The sequence below is a fragment of the Thrips palmi genome, unplaced genomic scaffold (genome assembly GCF_012932325.1).
Source record: "Thrips palmi isolate BJ-2018 unplaced genomic scaffold, TpBJ-2018v1 HiC_scaffold_1, whole genome shotgun sequence".
In the NCBI taxonomy this organism is placed as follows: Eukaryota; Metazoa; Arthropoda; class Insecta; order Thysanoptera; family Thripidae; genus Thrips; species Thrips palmi.
The window spans coordinates 4251780-4275225 of NW_023144620.1; the positions used below are offsets into that span (position 1 = coordinate 4251780).

The following is a 23446-nucleotide window of genomic DNA, read 5'->3' on the forward strand; positions in this document are numbered from 1 at the left end:
ACTCACCAGGCAAAATCATTCAAAATGTCTCTTCCATTGAAACTATAAATTTTGTGCTGCTGCGGAAGGAATCCTCCCTTCCCAGCAAATAATTCTTTCCATGATTTAAAAAGAACGTCACCCTGAAAAAAAATTAAAGCATTATATTTAGAGAAAATATGAAGTTATCAAACAGGTTGGCTGTGATCAAAAATATTATCTCACCCTTGTATTTATCACTGGAAGATTCCTATCAGCAGGGCGAACAATCGAATCAAGATCTTGAACTCGAGACGAAATAAAAGCTCTGAATGTACCACGCATGTTGGCTCTCTGGGCTTGTCGGTAACACGCATGGTCTGCACCTCGAACTCCATGCATGTCTCCAGAATAAGGTTCATTCAGTGCAGCCATCCGTAACTGAAAGACAGATGCATAAAAATAATGAACACATGTTCTCACTTAGTGAAATATTTCAACACACAAACATAGCAGTATTGTAGGTCCATTATCACAGTAACTTACCATTGTCGGAAACTAATGAATGCATGCACAAAGAGACAAAGACATTAAAGATAAAGGAAACAGAAGATTAGAGACAGAAAAGACTTCAGGATATTTTGAGTTATACAATGTTTCTTGGTGTACTTACAGCAGGCTGGTCTGCTGCCATGTAGTAAGTATTGACAAGATTTGAAGATTCCAATGGAGGAGGTCTCACATGTGGATGGTAGGTTGTTGGTGGTGGGGGTGTGGTGACATCCAACACAGATCCAAGCTGTCATAAAAACAAAGTCAATTTTACCCCCAGATTGTTGATTTATTTTTCCTTACAGTATTAAATATATTGTACTTACTGCAACATACTGCCACCCTTTGTTGACCCGTACTAGTAAAGCTTCCTCATCAATGATGTATGCTAAAGTGCCTACTGCTGTTTCTGCAGACCTCTGGAAATCCCACAAAAAGTTAATTAAGGTCAAATTGTAAATATTCCATCACTCATAACATTTCCCTTGTGTATGCTTACACTCGTCATGGCCTCCTTATTTTGGTAAGTCACAGCACCAGGAACAATTCTGGTTGACTTTTCATATACGGTAGAAGTTGGTGAACTGTAGCCTAAGAGAAAAAACAAAAAAAAAGTAATTTAATAAACAATAAAATTTGGTTTATTCTGCAATGTGTTATTTATTTTTTTCAAAAGGAAAAAAAATTGAACCTCTGTAAGATGTACCTGAATCTCTGTTTCTAATGTCCTTCATAGCTTTGTTGAGCTCTTCAATGCCTCCCCTAGAACCCGGCCTTGAATGTGTTTGCTCTCCTCCGAAAACGGAGCCACGACCTTCAGACTGGATAGGAAAGTAGCATTTAGTTTAGTCATCGAAGAAAATCATAAAACACTCGCTTGAACTTTTTTTTTAAGGAAACACTTACTGATGCAGGAGGTCCGGGAGGACCAGGTGGGCCAGGCGGCCCTGGCACAGGCATGTACTTGACTTCAGAAGGAGGCCCTGGAGGTCCTGGAGGACCGCTTGCACCTGGGGGTCCAGGAGGCCCCATTGGTCCAGGCAATCCTGGTTCTCCACGAACCTGACATCACAAATCAAAAGGAGCTTGTTACACACAATCCCAATATGAAATTTCCCCCAAATAATAATTTCAACCAAGTTGCAGATGTAAGAGTGAGGTGATGTTTAACAGAAAGAAAGAGAGGGGAGGGGGAGATTTCAGGGAGGCTGTATTTGCATGCTGCAGAGTTGTTAGTTTCATTGTTGAGGTTGATTAATGTCGAGAAAAGTAGAAGTGACGCTTGACTGTAAGCACGGCCCACTTGGACCAGTTTGACAGTTATACCCGAGGCCGGTGGGGGTGGGGTATTAACCCAGGTTCTCCCTTCTGCCCTTTTGGGCCTTCGAATCCGAGACCCGGCATTCCCGCACGTCCCGGGCGGCCCGGCAGTCCCTGCAGACAAAGCACAGCAACACGACTCCCTACATTAAAACGCCCTCAGCAGCGCCTGCTTTCCTCTTACCTTGCTTCCGCCCTTTGGGAGCAGCAATTAAACAGAGAAATTGTGGACATCAATAAAACACCAATTTGTGTAAGGTAATGTCAACTTATAAAAAGAGATTGAATAAACTGAAAAATAACGACTGGTTCATGGCCCCACCTGCCAGCCGGGAAGGCCCATCTCTCCCGAGGTGCCATCTTTTCCAGGAGGGCCGGGCAGGCCTGGCTTGCCGCGGCGCCCCCTCTTGCCGGAGTCGCCCTTGTCGCCCTGGAAACGAGAAACGAAGGCGAGGTCGACGTCAAAGTCGCATTAATCCGACATTGTAAACACATTTGAAGCGCACCAGCCTGGCCGTGGGCGGCTCAGGCTCAACGACCTACCTTGACCACGTTCACCTCGCCGTCCACGGTGACGACGGGCCCGGGCAGGCCGCGCTCGCCCCTCTCGCCCCGGTCGCCCCGCAGCCCCGGCGGCCCCACCGGCCCAGGAGTGCCTGACTCGCCCTTCTCGCCGGCCGGGCCCTGGATCAAAGGAAGAGCAGCACGTCAACAAGGCCGTCCGCCTCGCCGTGGAGCAGCGCCTCGCTCAGACTGTACTGTACCTGCACGCCGTTCAGGCCCGGGATGCCCGCCGGCCCGCGCTCGCCCGAGTCGCCCTTCTCGCCCTTGATGCCCTGGTCGCCCTTCTCGCCCTGCGGCCCGGGCAGCGACGAAGTCTCCCCTGCAACGTGAAGCAAAGCATTAAGGGGGCCGCTCCGCCGGGGGTTGGCAAGGCGAGCTTCGCGCCACTCACCCAGCACCATGGGGCCGCCGCCAAGGAACTTGGCCTCCTCCGGGTTGAACACGGCGACGCCGGGCGGGCCTGGCGGGCCGGGCGCTCCGACCGTGCCCGGGTCCCCCTTGTCGCCCTTGGAGCCGGGCCGGCCGTTGTCACCCGGGACTCCGGGCTGGCCGTCGACGCCCGGGGACCCTGGCTCGCCCTTGAAGCCCTGCGGCCCGTGCGGGCCCTGGTGGCCGCGGTCGCCCTTGGCGCCCCTGGCGCCCGCCTCGCCGCGCTCGCCCTTGGAGCCCTGCACGCCTCGCTCGCCCTTCGCGCCGGGGTGGCCCGCCGCGCCCGTCTCGCCCTTGGGGCCCGGGCTGCCCGGCCGGCCCATGTTGGCGCCGTAGCCGCCGCCCAGCACCGAGTCCTGCAAGCAGAGCAAGCGTCAGCGCGTCAGGCCGGCAGGCCGTCAGCCTGCAGCGTAGGCAACGCGACGGCAGCCGAGCGCACCGGGTTGCCTATGCCGAGCTGCCGGGCGCTCCGTCAAGCTACCGGAAGTGCGACTCCACACTCGCATACCTTGAGCACGGAGCGGGAGTTCCAGTTGGGCTGCGCGAGACAGCGTGAAACCGAACAGAGACAGAGTTAGTGAGGCGGGAAAGGAAAGGTTAGAGGAAGGAGCAAAGTACCAGTGGCGTGGCGGTGGCGGTCGCCGCACCGTACTCACATCATACGCGGCGGGCTCGCTGGTCCCCGGAGGCCCGGGCGGCCCCGGAGCCCCCGGAATGCCGGGTGTGCCGTCGCGTCCGGGATCGCCTGCAAATTAACCGCATGGCGAAGCTGTAGAATGTAGTCAGTAAAGTCGCAAGCACCAAAGGGCCGAAGCCGGACTTCGGCAGTGTACCTTTCTGGCCCTGGATGCCCTCCGGCCCCGTCGCTCCGATGTCACCGCGTTCGCCCTTGTCCCCTCGCGGTCCAGGGGCTCCTCTTTCTCCGGGAGGTCCAGGCAGGCCCTGCAAAAAATCCAATTTTAAATATCCTTTCTTCTCCTTTTTGGGCAGAAATAAATTACTACGCACCGAGACTCCAGGGATTCCAGGTGCGCCGTCGATGCCAGCTTGTCCGGGAGGTCCTGGAATGAGGTCCAGGTTCATGGATCCCAGGACGTTGGTGAGGTTGCAGGAACAGGTGCCGGGAGGGCCCTGCGGTCCCTGAGGGCCTACTCCCGCTCCAAACATCTGAAATGGAAATATTTTTTAAAATTTCAACTTTGCGTTGGTGAGTTTTTCCTTCCGCTTCCAATGAATTTTAGAACGTCACATCCGGAGCGAGTCATGTCTTTTACCTGATTTGGTCTGTAGCCACGCTAGCAGCACAAAATGTAATTGAAATAGCAGTTAGCAGAATTATTCGACTGGGGACAGCGGCGCCCAAAGATGGCGCTATTCGACTCACCCCTTCGTCCGTTGGGAAGGCGTCCCCACTGCCGTAGAACGCCCCAGGGGGCCCGGGGGGGCCCGGCGGTCCTGGGGGGCCTCGGATCGACTCTCCTGGAGGACCCTGCGCAGAAACATCGGGGTAACAAAACCGATTGGCGAGAGACTCTGTACGCGAGCCTGGACAAGACTTACCCGGAGACCACGGTCACCCTTGTCCCCTTTCAGGCCGCGAATCCCGCCGAAGTCTGCAAGTGAAATGAACACAGTTTAAAAACGCGGCCAGTTTGAGGCCCTTCTGGGGCTCTGCGTCGCTCTGCGTTGTCCTCGCTGTCCTTACCGTCGGGGCCTGGCGGTGGCGGCGGGAACGGAGGCATGCCGCCGTGCTCCTTCCCCTCGCCCGTCTCCTGGTCCACCTGCAACAGCAGCACGGCGTCAGTGCGTCAGGCGGCGCTACTCCGCGCGCCGCGCGGCCATACCCCGCGCACCAAACTCGGGGGGTATCGCCGCAGGGGCGGAAGAGAGCCTGCAGCGACAGCGGGACTCTCAGCTGCTGCAAGCCGAACCCCGAAGAGGAAAGCTGATCAGTTGGCCTCTGAAGCATTAGTAAGAGAAAAGCACTTCCACACACAAAACTCACGGAAGTCCGAGCTCCCCCGCAGCCGCATGCAAAATGACTGACAGCTGGAAAGAGAGAGCGTGAATTGTTTAGCACATGGAAGAGGCATGCGGTTGGAGCGGCATCGCGCTGACCCGATTCCATCAACATTTGGTTAGAGAACGGAGCGAGGCAGACCCAGCACCGCCGGACCTGGAACACGCGGGCACACTTACGAGGTTGTCGGTCAGCAGGATGGCATTCCCCGTGAGCAGCGCGTCGTCGCCGCCCCCGCTGGCCTCGAAGTCCTGCAAACAAACACACTGACTGGCGGCGTCCTGGCCGTCGCCTCGGCGGGGCGCACCCCGCGTGCAGGCGGTGCAGGCCGCGGCGCGGAAGTGCTGTACAAGTGGGGCAACTACTCGCGGCGGAGAGTGCGCGCCGACCCTCGACGCCGCCGCCCTTTGGCGGAGAGCGGCGGGGTAAACGGCGCACTGCCGAGGCGTTGCGGTGCAAGCAGTCGACCTGGATGCCCGGGGGCACGCCAAGCCGTGCGTAAGCGCGGCGGGGGAACGCGGGGGAGGCAAGCAGGCGGGGGCTCTAAGTGCTTGGCGGGCATTGACGGCTCCATCCACGACGATGGCGCCTTGTCCGCGCACCCAGGACTCCCCCAGGTGGGGCGTCGGCGCGTCGCCACGCGCAGACACGCCGCGTATTCACAGTCCAATAAATATGCGTTGCAAATGGATGTGCGAGACGAGCGGTGGCGCTGCGGCCTGCGCGGCCGGGTTGCCGGGAAAGGCCGGGCCGACAGGCTTTGACGACTGCAGAGCAAAGCAAAGCGAAAGCAAAGCGGAAGCAAAGCGAAAGCAAAGCCGCCGCCAAATCGGCGGGGCAGTGGGGACACGCTCGGACGCACGTGGCGGTATATATAGAGGACGACCGCGACCTTTGGGGGTCTGCAGCGTGCCGAGCATGGCGGGCAGGGGCCGGTTTTCCGCCTGCGGTGGACGCCACAGCGCTGCAGCCTGCACTGCGTGGACCCCAAGGACTCCGTGGACTCGGTGACGGCAAGCAGGGTCAGCCCTCACCTCGGCACGGCGGCCTTGGCGCCCCGGCGTTTCCGCACGAAGCGCGGCGCGCGAAGCAGGCGAAGGTAGTGCAGGACAGGCAGGACAGGCGTCACCGCCGAGGCCCGGCCGCCCGGCCGCCCCGCCCCGGAACCGGATACACCCCGCCTGGCTGCGCGGCCGGGCTGCCTGCAGGGAAAGAGCGCGAACTGTCCCGCCTGAATAGCGCTTCCGGCGGGCCGAGCGGGGCAGGCGGGCAGGGAGGCAGCCAGGCAGCCAGGCGGGCAGGGGAGGCGGAAAGGCGGGGATTCACGGCGCCAAATTGAAAGGAAAGCGCGGTGCGAGAAAGTGTGTTTAAAATGGGAGCTTGCGACGCGCGCCAGCCTCACCGGAGGCAGCTCCAGGCGGAAGGGGAGGGGGAACGCTTTCAAGCTGATTGCGCCGCGGACGTCGCGGATACCGGCAGCATGCAGTACAAGTTAAGTCGAGCCGGCGCCGCCCAAAAGCTGGAAAGAGGAGCTTAAGTGGTAAAGTTAATCAGCGGCAGGTGCCGTCGCCGCGTCGCCGCCAAGACCTCCAAGACGGACAGCGCCTGTCGTTGTCCTTCTCCTACTCACGTTCAGGGGCGTCGTCTCGTCCGGCTCGCCCGACCCGCTAAACTGGAAGCACAGCACAGGGGCACGTTATTCAAACCGAAGGCCGAGGGACGGGGACAAACACACGCGGGAGCGAGAGAGACAACACGCCACCCGCTTACCCCCAAATTAACACACCGCGTGAACGCCGCGCGGCCGCCGCGGACGAACTAACAGTGCACCGTCCAAAAACACAAGAACCAAAAAAATAACACCGAAAATTGACTCGATTCCGAACGGAGAGGCCTATGACGGGGTCCGTCATCGTGCAGGGGGTCCCGACGGACCGCTCCTCTGACTCGGCCTTGGTGATGAGGGTGGGCGGGCGGCCCGGCGGTGCCACACACGGAGTGGGGCTTGCCCTGCCCTGCCCTGCTGGCCTGACAGGTGGATCATCAGGCACAATGTTTTCATTAGACCGAGACACGGATGCCTCACGACCCAGTCGGCCGCAGTGATGCGATGATGCGGTCAGGAGCGAGGCGCGCTGGAAGAGCTGGAAGGAGATGACCATCAATAAATCGCCGACTAAGCAGGCCCCGATTCGGAAATTTAATTAACAATTGTTTTAATTGGATTGATCTTTATTCCGACATTAATTTAAGGTGTACAATCCGTCCGTCCGGTAGCGTGCGAGACGCACTTGGAGCCGCGCCTCGGGACAGAGATGCGCGTCGGATAACAACACAATAAGGTGGGAGAGATGGGAGGGGGAGGGGGAGCGACGAAGGGAAAGAAAGATGCAGGGAACCACCGACGTGAACTTTGTGTATCGGCGCGTGTTTACCTGACAAGGCAACGCGAGGCAACGCGCCCTTCCGCGCACCAAACTCATCGTTGGCCCGGTGGCCCGCTGGCCCGGGGCGGGCTGCCGCTGCTGCCGCTGCTGCCGCGGGGCTTTAAGGCGTTGTTTATTCAGGCCCCAAAAGGGAGCGTTAAAAGGGCGGCAAAGGCGAAAGGTGAGGGCAGGGGCCGCGACCGGACCGGGGGCTGCGAGTTCTACGCCGTTAAAAAAGTTTGGCGCGTCAGAACGACGGAAGCAAACAACCTTGGCTCCTTTTACCGACAGTCTGATGATGTTGTTGGAACAAAAGGATGAGCCCTCCCCGTCTCAAATGATTGAGAGGTAATAGGTCATTTTGTTTTGACGAATTCAAAAAAAAAAACTTTTTTTAATTAATTATTCATGGAAGGGAGGAGGTCTGATTTCCCGTTCACCTGCCTCCAGTTCACCAACGGTAAGACGCATGCGCGGGGGGCTCAGCATGAATATTCTCTAAAAACCCTTTAAGACAATGGGCCCGCAATCGCGGTGGGACCTTCACAGGTGTGCCAACCCAGCCGGACAGCCGGCCGGTCGGGGCGTGAAGTCCGGTGCGGGCAAATTACTGGGGCGGCCTGCGGAGCACAGCCTGCACCAGATAAAGCTAACAAGCCAAAGCCCGAAGGTCCACTGAAGTCCACCGAAGGTCCACTGAAGGTCCACCGAAGGTCCACCGAAGGTCTAGCGTCACGAAGCAGCGAGTCACGACGCGCCGCACTGCATTTAAAAGCGGCCGTCACGGGAAATAATAGTCATAACAATAAATACGTGCGTGTGTGTGAGTGTGTGTTTTCGGGGCTGGCAGAGTGTCAAGTCAAGCCAGTCCGTTTTGTATTGTCACCGATCTTTCGTGACGACACACTCTCTCCATCTCGCTTCAGAGAAAGCACACACACACACGGTCCGTCAATCCCAACCTCACACTTTCTTGGCAGCGCAGTAAAGTTTGTTTTTATCGCCGGGCTGTGATGCGACTCGAACAGTAGCGGTGATACCATCGGCGTGGCTTCCCGGAAGGCAGGGCCAGGCCGGGCGCATACCGTCGTGGAGTCGAAGGGCACGGCCAGGCACGGCAGCTGCTGGCCGGCCGGTCGCTCCGTCCCACCGGAGGAATAATCAACCACCCTGGCCGCAAAGCCGCGCGGCAGATCACTCCGCCTCGGCCTCACTCGGCGGTCGGGTCGCGGACCTGGAGGCCTGGAGGCCTGGAGGCCTGGAGGCCTGGAGGCCTGGAGGGCGTGCCTGGATGGATGGCCGCGTCATCGGCGGCCGGCACACGCCTGCATTTGCGGTTCGTACTGGCGGCCACTGCGGCTTCGGGGAGCAGGACCTCGGACAGCGGGGCCTCGGACAGCGGGGCCTCGGACAGCGGGGCCTCGGACAGCGAGCTTAGATCACGCTGGCCCCGGGCCTCGGCGGCAAGGGCCTCGGACAGCCTCGGCCGTCGACGGCGGCGTCGCGGAACGCGATACCCACTTACGGCCCCAATGTGTAAGCGGATACTCATTTATGGCGGCGAGGTGCACGCGCCGCTGCGTGCCGTGCCCCGCGCCACCCGCAGCCCGTCGTGCCGGCGGTGCATCGACCTCGGCCAGGGCGACAGCGCCTAGGCAGCGCCGCGACGACGGAGAACGGACGCACTGTGCGTCGCCACCGCCAGTTCGCTTACCGACGGTACTCATTTCCATGCGCCGGGCCGGGCGGACTGGAGGCAGCGAGCACGGCGTCGACGCGACGACAGCCGCCGGCTTGAGGCTGGAGATGGTCCCGGACGCTGCCCGGCGGCCGGAAGACGACCACTCATGTCCAGACACGCCACGCCTCGCGTTGGCCGCGGCGCCGCGCCCCGGGCAACTAGACCGCCACGTGCCGCCGGGCCAGCGCCCCGGCCCTCGGCGCCTGCCGCGTGGTGTCCGTCCGGTCCGGCCGGCGCCTCTCCCGACTGCCTTGACGGGCACGGTCTATTCCCAGCGCGGGGAAAGGAAACAAATTGACGCGGCGGCGGTTTGAACCCAGATGAGGTCCTCATTGTTTCTGTTATCTCCACCGGGACGGCCTCCTCCTCCCCGTCGCGTCGTCCGGCACCGAGTGGCCCCACCGGACCGGCGGGCCGGGCTGTCCGTCCCCACGCCCCCGCGGCCGCCGAGGTGCCCGTCGAGCCCATTAGCAGCACGCCGTCGGCGGGAAAGGAAGGGAGGGCCGCAATCACTGCTCTCCAAGCTCACTGCTCGGTGCGGGGCGGTAGGGATTCGCTCGTCGCTGTAAAAATAGCCCCCCGCGCCGCGATGTCGACGCCCAAGGGGGGAGCGGCCTTGGTTTGGACCCCCCCCCCGGGGGGGGGGCGACACCTCCCAGACTCCCCCAAAGACCCCCTTCCAGCCCGCCCTCGGAAAAATTTTTCTAAATTTTGACGGGCGGCGTTGGGGTTTCGGCGGGCTGGCCGCCGCCCCGGTTTGATAGTTCAATCAACATTCAATTTCCCCTCTGCAGTCGAGGGTTCAATTCCGATGGTTTTGCAGAGATACAATATAAAAACCAAAAAAGAGCGAATTCAAGAATATGGGTATGATATTGAATAAAAACCGCACCTACGACATCGCCGTCCTCGTCGTCGTCGTCCTCACATTCCGCTTGGTAACTCACGCCGCTCCTCGCGTGCATCCGTGTCGCTCGCGACGGCGACGGATTACAGGCAAGGTGTGTCGGCGGCGGAGGAGAGAGAGGGAGTAAAGAAAGAGGCGAGGGTGGGGGAAGGGAAGGCCCCCGCCGCGCCCCGCCCCGCCCCGCCCCGCCCCGCCCTCCAGTGGGCGGGTCGGTCCCGCACTACACTCAGTTCCGTCAAACCGCCTGGGACACGGCTCCACTTTACGGAGCAGCTTGTGGCGCTGGAGACTGATTCCGAGGGTCGCTTTCGTCGCTCCGTCTCTCTCGCACCCACACGAAACGCCCCATGAGTGCGAGAGAGAGACGAAGACGACTCTCGGAATGAGTCTGCTGGCGCACGCTGGCGCTGCGCGCTCCACTCACTGCCGTGATGTGATTGAGTTTCATGTGAGCCACTGGGACGTCCGGGCCGGGCGGGGCCGCGCCGGGCGGCCATACAAGAGAATGGGGGACACTTTGAGCTCATCCCGCGCCGCGCCGCGCCGCGCCGCGCAAGGCCGCCAGACGGAGACGCCCCCCTTGGACCCAGACGAGACGCGCGCCTTCGTTACTCGAATGCGACTCGCTGCAAACTGATTTCGAGCGCAGTTTTTCCTCGCTCTGTCTCTCTCGCACCCTGCGGGACGCCCCATGAGTGCGAGAGAGAAGGAGAGCCACTGCTTTGGAATGGGCCTGCCGGCCGATCTCGGTCGCTCACAAACGGAGCGGAGCAGCGGGCGGCCCGTCCGGGACCATCCTGAGGAACGCGCAGCGCCGTTGTCGTTACAGGCTTAGCCGCCGCCCCGCCACCGCGGCACACGACGCCAGGGGCACCCTCCATCTAAATAATCCACGCACAAGGAGAGTGGCGACGTGATGGCCGTTAAATTGATAAATAAATTCCCCGTTTTATCCAAACGAATGCGAGCGCGCGGTGAAATGTGTGGGACGGATTTAATAATCCCCACCGGTGCGCGCGCCAGCGTGCCTTACAGCGTCCCGCACGGCCACACGGACAGGGTTTACGAGCACGGCGTCGGCCAGGGCGATAAATTGCTGCTGCAACAAGGGAGGCGGTGCACGGGGAGGACGCTGCTCGACGCGGTGCACCCCGTCGGCCTGGTGATTGGTGCCCGGATCAGATAGCGGCGCGACCGGCGGGGCAGTCCTCACTGAGCCTGTTCGCCACGCGCTCGAGTAGCGGAGTGGCTGGCCCACAGGGGAGAGTTGGTGGCCGTCTGAAAGTCTGGAACCCAATGAATAATGGTACCGAAGGAGGAGTCCATTGGTACCATCACGATCCGCGTCGTATTGAAGGGCGCGTCGGCACCAGTGTAGGGTCCGAGACACCTGAACGAGTGCCGGGCGGTGCGGTGCGGTGCGGGGCCGGCGGGCCGCGAGCGTGCCTGAGAGCAGGGAGAAGGGTGCCGCCCTGCCGAGGGGGACGGGCCGAGCGGAGGGCGAAGGACCCACTACTGATGGCCCGGATAATCCAGCGCCCCGGCGGCGATTCAAACAAGGACTTCCTTGATACATCGGCGCCGCGCGCCCCGCCCCGCCGACGCTCAGGTTCCTCTCCGGCGTGCGCTCGGTGCGCTGCTAACGCTGCTGCTGCAGTGGCGGCGCGTGGGTTGAGCCGAACGAAGGAGGTCCCACCTGGACACTCCCGGACACGAGGGCGCTGCCAAGGGCCGTCGAACTACCGCGCGAGCCACCTAACTCGGCTTCATTCCGGGGAAAGCATCGGCGGTACTTTGCTTCCATCACTCCCGCGGAACTTCCATTCCCGTCCAACTTCCGCTCCGGAGCCCCGGGCAGCAGGCTCAGCCCGACAAACCTAACGTCGTCCTGTCTCTCTCGCACTCGCGGGGCGTCCATGGAGGTGCGAGAGAGCCATCTAGAGGAGAGACCCCATGGCCAGCTCAGCCGGTCGGTCACTGGGGCGCTCATGACGGCCTGGTGATTCATGGCAGTGCCCCGAGCTCATTGTTTCCTACGGCATGATGTTCGGAGGTTCGGGACGGAAACCTCTCGGCCGGCCGGTCGGGCCTTTCGAGGACTCACTTTGCGAGTACACTGCAGTACTGCATGCAGCGCACCGGCCAAGATGTTACCCGAGGGCGTGTCCGTTTGCCTTCCAAGAAAGCTCGCGTGGGTGCGGCTGGGCTGCCCGGCCCGGCCAGCCCGGTCCAGCACACCAAACACGACTCTGTCAAGGCACGGCGGGCCTTTGTCACCTCCAGGATGACGGACCGACCGACCGCTATCTGGACCGACCCAAACCAGCGGCTTTCTCTCTCGCACCCCTAAGCGGCGCCCGGGAGTGCGAGAGAGGCGGGAAGGCGACACAGCACACCAAGAGCGACAGCGCTGTCCGGAATCAGCCTCGGAGCGATGCAGCAGTGCAGTGGAGTGAGCCGTCTTCGCCAAATAAGCCCTCCGAAATGAGATGGCAACTCGGCCGGCGACTTATTGTGCGCTAGCGGCTGTTCTTTTCCGTTGCCGCCGGCGGCGCAGGCAGACGGCCGCGCAACAGTTGGCACCAACAAGCGAAGGGAGAGGGGCGGGGCGGGGGCGCGGCGCGGCGGGGCGGATTCAAACGGACAACTTCCAATGGAGTTTCTTCCCAATAAATAACAAGCAAAAGTGGCTCCGGCTGGAAAAAAAATGACTCGGATTCACACTCGCGTGGGTCGGCCCCCCGCGAGTCAACCCCCAACCCTTTCGCTGTGGGGAAACAAATGTCAAACTGAAAGCTAGAAACACGACAACACGAATCTAGAGGTGGGGCGGGGCGGTCGTCAAAAGGACCGCCTCCCTTTGGGGCTCGACAAGGACGCGCGTGTCGGCCGCGGGGGGCAAGGCTCACGAGGCCGCACACCGATTCGCTCTGTCTCCCTCGCACTCGTGGGGCGTCCCATGGAGGTGCGAGAGAGACACAGACAGCGACTCTCAGTCAGGCAGTGTAGGCGAGGCGGCCACGCGGAAGCAGCACGGCGGTCGGAAAGAGAATGGCGGACTCCGAAAAAAAAAGAGGGAGCGATAGAAGACAAAGGGAAAATAGAGAAACGCGACACAAAGATGCCAAATTTTTGGTTTGATTCCGTGTTGGCTCGGCTCCCGTGATCAATAACGTGTGCGGGGTGTATAATGGCACCCTGATCGGCATGGAGGCCGGGTGGGAACCCTAGGGAACCACGGAGACAATACTCGCTCATTTGCACCTGGACACATCTCAAAGGGAGGGGGGGGGGAGGGCGCGCGCAGCGATTGGCGCTCCGTGCCTATCCGCGCCGCCGACGCAGGGCCGCCCGGCCTGGCAGCTGTCAGCGTGCGTAAGTATACATTGATTTCCAAATTATTTGTTCCTCGTCGTGTTTCCGACCGGCGACAGTGAGAAGGAAGGGAGGCGGGGAACACGCAAACCAACAAAACGAAAAACAAAATAAAAAGCGTCATCAATGGAAAGAAGGTGCGCGTCGAGCAGGAGGATTTCCCTGTCTCAACCGAAGGGCTTTCTGTGTGCAGAGCTGCCTGTGGCTGCCTGTACAGGACAGGCGGCACGCGGAACGCGGCACTTCGGCACACACGGATAATTGGAGGGATTGCGGGGCTGCAGACTGGTTCCGACAGTCTCTCTCGCACCTATGCGGAACGCCCCATGAGTGCGAGAGAGACGGAGCGACGAAAGCGACTCTCGGAATCCTGGTGGGATGGCGGTGTCCTCAAAGACGCGTCCTCACAGTGGCGTTGCCTCCCCGCGCCGCCGTTCAAACCCTCTTTGTTTTACTCTCATCCGCGGCGCGCGTCCACTGCAAATCAGAGAAGCCTCGGCATCGCGCAGCCCCGGGCCCTGCCCTGACAGTGTGGGACCTCGCCTCGCCACACAGGAGTCGGGTTTTACAACACTTCCGCCTCTTCGCCCTCTCGCGGCTCCGGATTCAAGGCTGGACGTGTAGAGGAAGATGTAAAGGGGCCCGCGGGGCGGAGGGGGGAGGGGGCAGCAACACGGTGCGTAACAACCAGTAACAACAGTACTTTGTGGCGCAAAGAGAGGGCCAAGGGCCGAAGGGCCACAACATGCATGCGAATGTGGGGCCAACATTGTAGGGCCACGCCCCGCCACGCCCCGCACGGCCAGCGGCAGGACACGGCACGGCGCGGACCCCTGCGCGACACGGTCGGTCCGGCCCGCTTGTTGGTGCGGGTGAATTGTGGCCAAAGCAGAGCAACAGTGCAGCAGGGCCTGAACCAGCTGTAAAACGCCCCGCCCCGCTGCTCCGCGCCACAGGCTGCGCGCTGCGCCCCGCCGCGGTCCTGGTCCTCCAGGACCTCGTCCAGGACGGCCATCGGGCTGGCTGCATGGGGCACTCACTACACCGCCGCCGTGCCGCCGCCGCTGCCCACGGCCTCGTAAAAGCCGTCAAACAGAGTCTCGGCCTGAAATACGGCCGCCGGGCCCGCCAGGAGGCACGGACCTCAAATTGGCCATCGCTCAGGATGCGCGGTGCGTTACCCGTCCAGGTCGTACGCGTGGGGGCACGGCGCCCAGAGCACCGCGTCGTGAGCACCGCGTCCACGACGACGTCCAGCAGCACTGCCGCCGGGGGCCTCGAGGTTTGGATGCTGTGGCCGTCCGGGACCGCGGGCCTCCAGATTCTCAATTTCTGGAGCAGGTAGGTCTGCTCCAGTTTTGGAGCGGACTGTACCGCAGTCCTCGCGGGGCATGGGGGCAGCTGGTTAGCGCGGACTGTACGGCTGTCCGGGCTGCGGGGCACGGGGCGAGGCACGGGGCGTGGCGGGCGCGGCGCCCGCCCGGCCGGACCGCAGGGACTTCCCCCGTGACCTAAATAGCCCTCTGATTACGCGCACTTGTGTGGGACAAGTGGCGCGACGCGCCGACGGGGCGGTGACGGCCGTCGCTCCCTCTCGCACTCACGGGGCGGGTAGGTGCGGGAGGGACGGCGACGCAGTGGCGGGAATCGGTCCACGGGACGGGGTGCATCCGAGTGGCGCGAAACAAGGACAGGGCCGCCGAATAGCGCACTCGACTAACGAACGGGGTTCGCGGTTAGGTTCGCGGTTCGCACGCCACTTCCTGAGAGCGGCGATGCATTATTCAAGGGCTCACCGCCCACTTTTTGACAGATCGGCGGGAAAACCCGCGAGCCGTTTGGGGGACCGCCGCGCATTACCCTGCAAAACACACACCGCGCAAATCACACGTCATTACGCTGCAAACGAGGAGACAAGCTGGAGGAGCAGACCACCGGGCAGTACACTGTACACTGGCAATCGAGCGCGCCGATCTGCAACGAGGTCTTCTTTCCTCAACAAGGTCTTCTTTCCTCGATACGAGGGGGGAAATGATGCCACCGATTATGACGGGAGAAATTGGCGTGCACGGGGGGCACTTGGCGAGGCTGCAAAAAGGAGAGACCACACACCAGCGACGCCACAGCGACGCGCGAATCGGGACCAGGGTGCTTCAGCCGCCCCGGGCGACGCGCGATCTGCCATTGTCGCTCCATGAGCAGGAACACTGACACTCCGCGAGTGGCGGGCAAAAGACAGAAACAACGACTACGGTGCACACGAACAGAGCGATTCGGGGGAAACGAAACGTTTGGAACACTTGCTACGAACGGCACAGCGACAAGTGCTGTGCCCTACATTCTACTGCTAACTAAACCGGGACAGGGGTCCCAAAATATTTGATCAAAAAATCAGCCTTGTTTTTAAAACAGAAGCAAACTTTGAAAATTTTAAAAGGCGACTTACAGTTAAAAATACAGCGTGCATACATTACCTGGTGGTGGTTGTCGCAGGAGACCTCCGCCACGCCGGGCAGTCCGTACAGCTTGAGCTCCTGGAGCGAGCCCTTGCAAAACAGAACGATCCACAGGGTGAGCCAGTGGCGCGCCACCACCATGGTGCGGGCGTGCGCGTGCGTGCGTGTGTGTGCCGAGTCGCACTGCTGCGGGCAAGGGGCTCCGGGGACGCATCGTCAGTCGCTCAGTCTCGTCCGCTGTCCGGCTGCGGGGAGGGGGCAAAATCAACACGCCTGCCCACTGTCTGGGAAGCCCAAGTCGCATAGCGGTCAAGTTCGAAGTGGTGTCGTCTTTCGCAAAATCGCAGCTCTGTCATTTCTCCTGTTACTTTCCGCAGACACCCATTCCATTCCATTCCATTCCATTCGGACCGACGCGTTTCTCATCGCCCTAAAAGCTGCATTTTGCAGTGCAGTTTGCCGTTCAGGATGGACAAAGAGATTAGCGGACGGGCGGTGCTTTCGACTCGCATATCAGCGCGATTATCATACCGCGGTCACACCAGCCGGACCGGCCGGACGGTTGGACCGCCCGAAACCAGGCCACGTTAATGCGCTATGAATGCGTCGTCGCCTGCCTGCTAGTGCACTGTCATTACTTTCCCACCGGGGAAAAGACACAACGAAATGGAAATCAATAATGGTTTTCGATTTTGATTTTTCTTTGAAAGTGCAGTTGCAAGACTGCGACGCGGGAGGTTTTTTCTTTTCTTTTTTTTTCAGGGTCTGGCCAAGCACCGATAAAAAACGAGTCGCTTTAAATGATGGTGGCCCCGGAAAGAGAAACCGCGTCATAAAAGCGACGATTCCAGAATTAGGCAATGGAATAGAATAAAGATACGCGGGCGGCGGTGCGGCGGGGCGGGGCGCGAGTGCGGCGACGACCAGGGAATGCTCTCCGAGTCCATCAAGCACCTGCAGCGGCCGCCGGGAGCGGCAAGGTGGCCGACGGCGCCGGAGAAGGGCAAGCAGGGCTCGAAGCAGAACTGAGACCCTGTGGCCCGATTGGCGCGGCCGAGACCGCGGGTCGCGGGCCGGGCTCTGCCGCGAATACGCAAAGTTGGCCGCCGAGGCGCGAGGGCCGCGAGGCGCACCGAGCCGCGTCCCCGCGGAATATAAAACGAACGCCAATATTTAGCAGCCCCGCTCGCTGGAACCGAACCGTCGTCAGCCAGCGCGGCGAGCACGTCGTCGACACCGTGCTGCTGCAGCGAGGCGGCCAGGGCGGCGAGGGGGCGGCAACGGGCGGGTCTCGGTGCCGGGAGGCGTCGGCATCGATTAAAACCGGGAATACGATGAGTACCTGCCCGCCCGGAGCCAGGGGGAGAGAGAGAGATGGGAGAGGGGCCACCCACGACCGGTCCGCGCTCGCCCCGCCGAGGCCCCGCGCCAGGCCGTGCCTTGCCCTTGGCGCCCGTGGCCGCGACAGCGAGAGAAGAGCCGTGCACTTATCACGTAACACGTCCCCAGCTGGCGGTGCGGTGCGGCGTTACCGCACTGTGATAAACTCGACGGCGATGGCTTTACGACGCGCTAGCGTTTCACGGCAGATTCGAATCGTCGCGGCGACTGATCAACGCTTTCCAATAGGCCGTTCGGCTCGGCCCGGCTTGGCTCGGCCCAGCGGGGTGCCGCGGTGATGCGCTAGGCGCTCGGACCCTCTGACAGGGAGTGGAGGGTCTCCCGGTCGGTTCGAACCTCCCGCCTTTGATTTATCGGGCCGGGCAGAGACAACGGCATAGCGCGCGTGCCGCGCGCCGGAAGACCGGGTTGCCATGGTTACAGCGTCCAGGTAATCCGGAATGCACGTGGGCCAATGCACAGAGACATAGGCCCTGGTCAGCCAGCGCACAGGAACTTCCGGTAAATGGATCGTTGCGAGAAACAGTCGGCGTGATACGCATCAAGTCAAGTCCAGTCAGAGATTCGACCAGCTAAGTGCCGCCTTGCGCTGCATGCCCCCCGCGCCACCCTAGGCGACGAACCCCTGTCATTCTTGTGCAGGCCGCTGCTTCGCGGCTTGTGGGCGCGTCGCCCGGGGGGCCGCGGGGGCCCCGTGATTGGTGTGGGGCCTTCCTTGCGTAAGCACTGGGGCGTCGAGACGCCGGCACGCACCGCCGTGGTAATTACGGACGTGCGGTATCAACGAAAAAACAAAAACAAAAGTCAATGAGAATTTTTTTCTTGGGGTGGAATAGAATCTTTTTATAACTTAATTTCCCTTGTCGTTGTCGACCGACCGCTCCTCCGCCATTGACGGAATCCATTGCCCCGGCGGGAGGCGCCCGTTCGAGCCGCGCAGCGAGGGTGTCTCAGAACGGCGTCTCCGTCTCTCTCGCACCCTTGCGGGGCGCCCGATGAGTGGGAGGGAGACGGCGATGGAATCAGCCTGTACAGTGTAGGCCCTACGCGGCGCCCACGAGCAGCACGACGACCTGAAAGCGCGCTCGACGCGGGGACACGGCACACGCCGCGCGCACGCCGACACGGTCGTAAAGACGTAGAGACGCCCTTTCCTTTGCCCTGCAGTGTGGCGGCGACGCGGCCCGCGTCCCGAAGACGTATACCGCCCTTAATTACAAGGCCGACAATGCCAAATTAATAAAACGGCACACAACGCGCCGCATTTTTCACCGGCCGCCGTTCGGCCCGGCGGCAGACTCTGTCTCTCTCGCACTCGCGCGGCGTCCCGTACAGGTGCGAGAGAGACGGAGCGACTCTCGGAATCGGTCTGGCCGCCGAGCCAAAGCGGCCGCCGGCACGGCACGGCACGGCACCCACTCGGAGGGACATTCCGAGCCGAGCCGGGAATAATGAAGGGCCGAAGGGAGCGGAGGTCGCACCTGAAGGAGGCAAGGGCGCCGCAGGGACCGGCAGGGCGACGGCCAGCCCTGCAGCCAGCCAGCCAGCCAGCCAGGCAGGCAGGCAGGCAGCGCGGGCGGACAGAAGCCGTGTCCGAGTCGTCAAGAGGGTTAACGCCCATGGAATTTGTCAGCGGCTCAATTGTGGTGCTGTCAAGTCACGACACAACGCTGCGGTCCATATATCACACGCCAGAGAGTCCGGCCGAGGTGGAGGGGGAGGGGGAGGGGGAGGCTGTGTGGCTTTTGGCACGTGGCGCCGCGCGACTTTAGCTCGGCCGCTCATTTTAGAGAGATTAGCCGCCTGCATAATCCAGGGCGTCTGCTGGGACAACTTCCGGTGGCTGTCAATACCGCCCAGGCGCTGTTACGTGATAAATGCATGGCGAGAGAGGCGGCCGCGACAAGGGCAAGCGGCTGGGCATTGTCGGTGAAGCCTTACGACCAAATCGTACTTATTACTCATTCAAAGCCTAAAATTATGGAAACAAATATTTCGGTACTGATAGAGGCGACCTGCTTCGCTCCGCGGTTCGAAGTGTTCCCCAAAGCCCACTCCACTCCGCCGCGGGGAGTGGGAAAATCCCGCGGAAGACCCACAGCGCGACGTCGAAGGCACAAACACATTCGCGGTAAGCGGTATGTAAATTGGCGAAAGATGCGAAATCCCACGGAATAATTCGCGTTGGTAAAGGGCCAACCCACGCCAAGGCGGCGCTGCGGACTCCGCTACTGTTCCCCCGGCCCGTCTACCCGACCGAAGATAAAAGAGGAAAAATTGCAACGAAAAACAAAAATTCGCGACATCGTCGCCAGGCCCCGCTTCAACGATTTCCCGCAGCCGCGTCTCGCGCAACGAGTCCGAGGCCGGGTACACGCAAACACCCAGCCCGCGCACTTCGCAAAGAGACAAAATAAATAAATCTCAAAAAATGATATTTTTAGATTTAACGGCGGCGGGGAGCGAAAGAAGCCCGCCCTGCTGCCCCGAGCGACAGCTGTTATTGTCCCGCCCCCCTTTTAAAATCCTGTTGACTCCTTTATCGCCTTTATTGAGTCTGCAGCGCGACGCGGCGACGCGGCCGTGCACTTCTTGCGCGGAGTGTACTCGCGAGAGTGCCCCGAGTACACTAAAGAGCGCCGGTGCGTGGGAGGGGTCCGGAGGAGTGTAGGTCCGGGCGGCACTCCGCCCCATCTGGCGTCACGTTCTGTTGACTTAACTTACGACTTCGGGTTCGTTTGGCCGAAGGGAAAAGGAAAAGCCCGAAGGAATAACGAACGCAATGCAAGGGATCCGACGGGACCCGAACCCTTGAGCACACATTCGGGTTCGGATTGGAGTTGGCCGCGTCGTGTGGCCTGCCGGGGCGAAGAGTGTGTATAGTATTGGCTGTGGGGCGACCGCGGCCGAGTCACTTGCAGTATTGGCGTCGTAAAGAACAACGCGGACTGCGCGTGACACACACACACACACACACACACACACACACACTCACACACACACACACACGAGCGCGGAAACCGGGTCAAAACGGCGGGCGTCAGGTGCGTACGCTATGGTCCCACGTGCGCGAACTACTCTCAAATCTTTCTGTTATTTTTCCGGGGCGGTTTGCCGCGTTGCCGCACCCGCTGCAGTGGAGTCCATGAAGACCGTGTTCCCGTCGTCCATCCGTCAGACATCGGCGGGGCAGCCCCGGACAGCCCCGGACAAGCCCCCCAGGACGGTCCGGTCTGATAGGCGCGGTTACTTCCGTAACATGATACTCCAGCCAGCGGGCCGACCGCGTGGCATCCGTTCCACTCCGAAACGTTCCGTTCGATTGGACACGGCCGGTGCCTAGTGTCGAGGAGAGAGGGGAAGGGGAAGGGTCAAACAGACCATCCGTGTACGCAGAGCAAGACAAAAGGCAGCGTCATACCGCCGCACACACGCACACACATGCAAACGCATGCATCGTGACAGCCGCGCCCGGGACGAAAAAAAAGACACACACACACACACCCACAGGCACACACACGAGAAAAAAGGGCATTTGACGCCGCACCCTGCGTGCATGACGCGGACGTGATTCGATTGCCACTCGTCGAGATATCGATGCGGACATTCGATCGGTGCCCGCGCGCGATTTGGCGCGAGGAGTGTCCGGGCGAGGCTTGGCACGGCACGGCCACGCCGAGGATGTTCTTATGGCGGGGGAGGACGGCGGAGGGGGGGAGGGCATTGCTATGCGATCGGATCACGCGAATCACTGCACCGAGCGCCGGAATCACAAAATGAAATCAGGCAGAGCAAGCGGTGCCAGGAAGACGAGCGCTCTCCGTGCTGCAGTCAGTCCTTTGACCCTGCTCGCCCTGCTCTGCGCCTCATGCAGCCCGGCCCGGCATTTCAGCCCATATCTCCGGATCTACACTACCGCGGCCTGGACGGCCCGGACTGCCGCCGCGCTGCCGGACGAGGGGAACGGGCGCTTCGATTGTCGTGATCCTGGGGGCCTCCGGTACGCCTCGCCGGCACGCTCGCCCCTTGAGCCGGTAAAGTGGCTTGGCTAGGCCGCGCTGTGGGGCCACATGCATGGCCGCATGCCCGGCCATGCTTCATCCTCGAGTACCACGTCCCATTGTGAGTTGGCGAGCCGCACGGTAGCAGGGGCCGCAGGCTTGGCTGCAGGCCCGCAGGGCACAGGGAACAGGTGAGACGGCCACCCCTGCCCTTCCCTTCCCTCCCGGCCCCTCTGGGTCCCTTCTCGGTGGGTGGCGGGGAAGGCCACTTGTTGAGCTCCTCCAAGACGCCCCTGCTACGCACGCAACGCCACCCTGGACGCCCGCCCGCGGCGTCTTTTAAGGCGTCTCCGAGACCCTCGGGTACGCCGCACTCCGCGACGGCCAGACATGTCACACCGCGTAGCAAAAGACGACAGTTCACTCCACCGCAAACTTGACACCATGTGAGCCTGAGTGCCCGGTCACTTATTTTCCAGAGCGGTTCCATTAAGGCACTGGACACTGACGCTGCTCATGGCGAGGACGGGCGGCAGCCGCATGGCAGGTCGTCGGGACGAAACGGCGAGAGTATCCAAAAGCGCTGCACTGGGTCGGCACCACTCCACTCGCGTCCAAGACCGTCGTCTTCGTGAGCAGCGCTCCTCGTTCCCGGCACGGCTCCGCACGCGACTGACAGCGGACTGAGCACGCCGGCCGGCACTCTGCCTTCCCTACCATTCCCCGCGCTGCCAGCCCCGCCAGCCCGGCCGGCCGGGCAGCCCCAGCAGCCAGCCCGCCGTCTGGGCGGCAGGGAAGCGGCCGAAGCGGCGGCCACCACGGACCGTCCTTCTAATAGCCGTGCGCGTTTTAATCTAAATGGTAAAATGGAAGAAAATGACTAATTTCTGCGCAGATTATTGGCGGGATGCATCGGAGCGCAGCGGGCTGCAGCGGTGCGGCACTGAGTGCAGCGGGCAATGATCGATCGCAGAATGCAATCTCTGGCAGGCGATCCAGGATCCGGCCGAGCCTGCCGAGCCGAGCCTCTCGGATGGCTGCGCCGAGCCCACCGACGCGACACGCCGACACGCCCATCCATTCGGACCTCCCGCCTCAGATTCTGCCCGGAAATCAATTTGACTCATTTTTCGGATGTCTGGAAACCGTGGTTTGGGCTGGTTTCAAGCTGCCACCACGTCCAATCCAAGGCGGGAAATAGTACTCCCTCAATGGGTAGGTCGTCTAATACGTCTCCGCTTTGATCGTTGGGACGCTTTGCTCCGTCCACTCCGCTTGTCCTCTCGAAGTGCAAGTCACATCCCCTTGTTTCTGCGGCTCAATTAGCTAACGGATGAGCCTGCGTGTGTTTTTTCGGCCGCCAGACTGTCGCCAGCCAGGTCTGGCTGCCAGGTCGCCGTCGTCGTGCACTCGAGGCCCAGAGGGCGGGTCCCGGCCAGGCCGCCGTGACACGAACAAAGCGTGCGTGGCTGCCCGTGGCTGCGACGCTGATGGCGACACTGCGTTTTATTGCTCCTTCCAATCAACGCGATGAGCACGGACGACCACCTTTTTGGTTTATTATCAATTACCTCTCCTATTTGTGTTTATTATTTTTTCAGAGCTTCCCTCTCCGCCTCCCTCCGTCATGATTATAAAGCATTTATTCGTCTGACGCTAGTGTCTGCGGCGAGCCGAGCGCGCGTCTCCAAGGGCATGGAGGCCATGCCCTTCCAGGACCTTCCAGGACCTTCCAGGGGGCATAAGCGCCAGCATTGGCAGTGCTGCCCGGCACAGCGGAATGACGTGTGTTCCACAGAGCTCGTATTGAATTCCTGGACAGAATGCGGGTAGGCACGGCGGACTCACGGTGTGGGTCGTTAGCACCGACCACGGGCCCACAGCGCGCCCACAGCGGGGCCCACGGGCCATAAGGAGCTCGGAAAGCCCCCCGGCCAAACAAACAACCGACTTCTGGCCAGGCCGGCCGGGCATAACCCATTCATTCAAGACACTGAGCGGGCTGCCCTCTCCCCAACAATTCCTCAGCCCGAAAAGTGTAACGCTTTCCTCGAACACACTGAATGATCGATCGATCGACCCTGCCGTTTCGAGATCTCGACCGCAAGAAACCGCGAGTACGGCGGACAAGTGCCACGTCCTGGCCGTTCGGTCGTTATTCAAATGGCGGGGAGGACCGCGAAAGAAACCTCCCGGCGGCATGCTGCCAGAACGGCGGTACCCGACGGGCCGACGGCTACCCGAACGGCCGGCCCTGATACCGAGCGGGCCGAAGCGGCCCCGACGTGATCCCGAG

General features: G+C 61.1%; 1 protein-coding gene across 1 annotated transcript in view; it reads right to left on the reverse strand.

The window, feature by feature from the left end:
* LOC117644149 (collagen alpha-1(XVIII) chain) overlaps window positions 1-23446 on the reverse strand; it is a 73831-nt gene that overhangs the window by 2190 nt on the left and 48195 nt on the right. The window contains exons 8-30 of the mRNA XM_034383414.1: window positions 15767-15838; window positions 6474-6515; window positions 5023-5094; window positions 4529-4604; window positions 4384-4436; window positions 4208-4312; window positions 4098-4118; window positions 3832-3990; window positions 3657-3765; window positions 3480-3568; window positions 3332-3361; window positions 2786-3179; window positions 2595-2713; window positions 2374-2514; window positions 2153-2260; window positions 1837-1944; window positions 1417-1572; window positions 1217-1331; window positions 1010-1101; window positions 837-929; window positions 632-757; window positions 205-399; window positions 7-122 (exon numbers count right to left, since the gene is read on the reverse strand). Coding sequence (XP_034239305.1) covers window positions 7-122; window positions 205-399; window positions 632-757; window positions 837-929; window positions 1010-1101; window positions 1217-1331; window positions 1417-1572; window positions 1837-1944; window positions 2153-2260; window positions 2374-2514; window positions 2595-2713; window positions 2786-3179; window positions 3332-3361; window positions 3480-3568; window positions 3657-3765; window positions 3832-3990; window positions 4098-4118; window positions 4208-4312; window positions 4384-4436; window positions 4529-4604; window positions 5023-5094; window positions 6474-6515; window positions 15767-15838 — 2591 coding nt within the window. The remainder of the gene's footprint in view (window positions 1-6; window positions 123-204; window positions 400-631; window positions 758-836; window positions 930-1009; window positions 1102-1216; window positions 1332-1416; window positions 1573-1836; window positions 1945-2152; window positions 2261-2373; window positions 2515-2594; window positions 2714-2785; window positions 3180-3331; window positions 3362-3479; window positions 3569-3656; window positions 3766-3831; window positions 3991-4097; window positions 4119-4207; window positions 4313-4383; window positions 4437-4528; window positions 4605-5022; window positions 5095-6473; window positions 6516-15766; window positions 15839-23446) is intronic.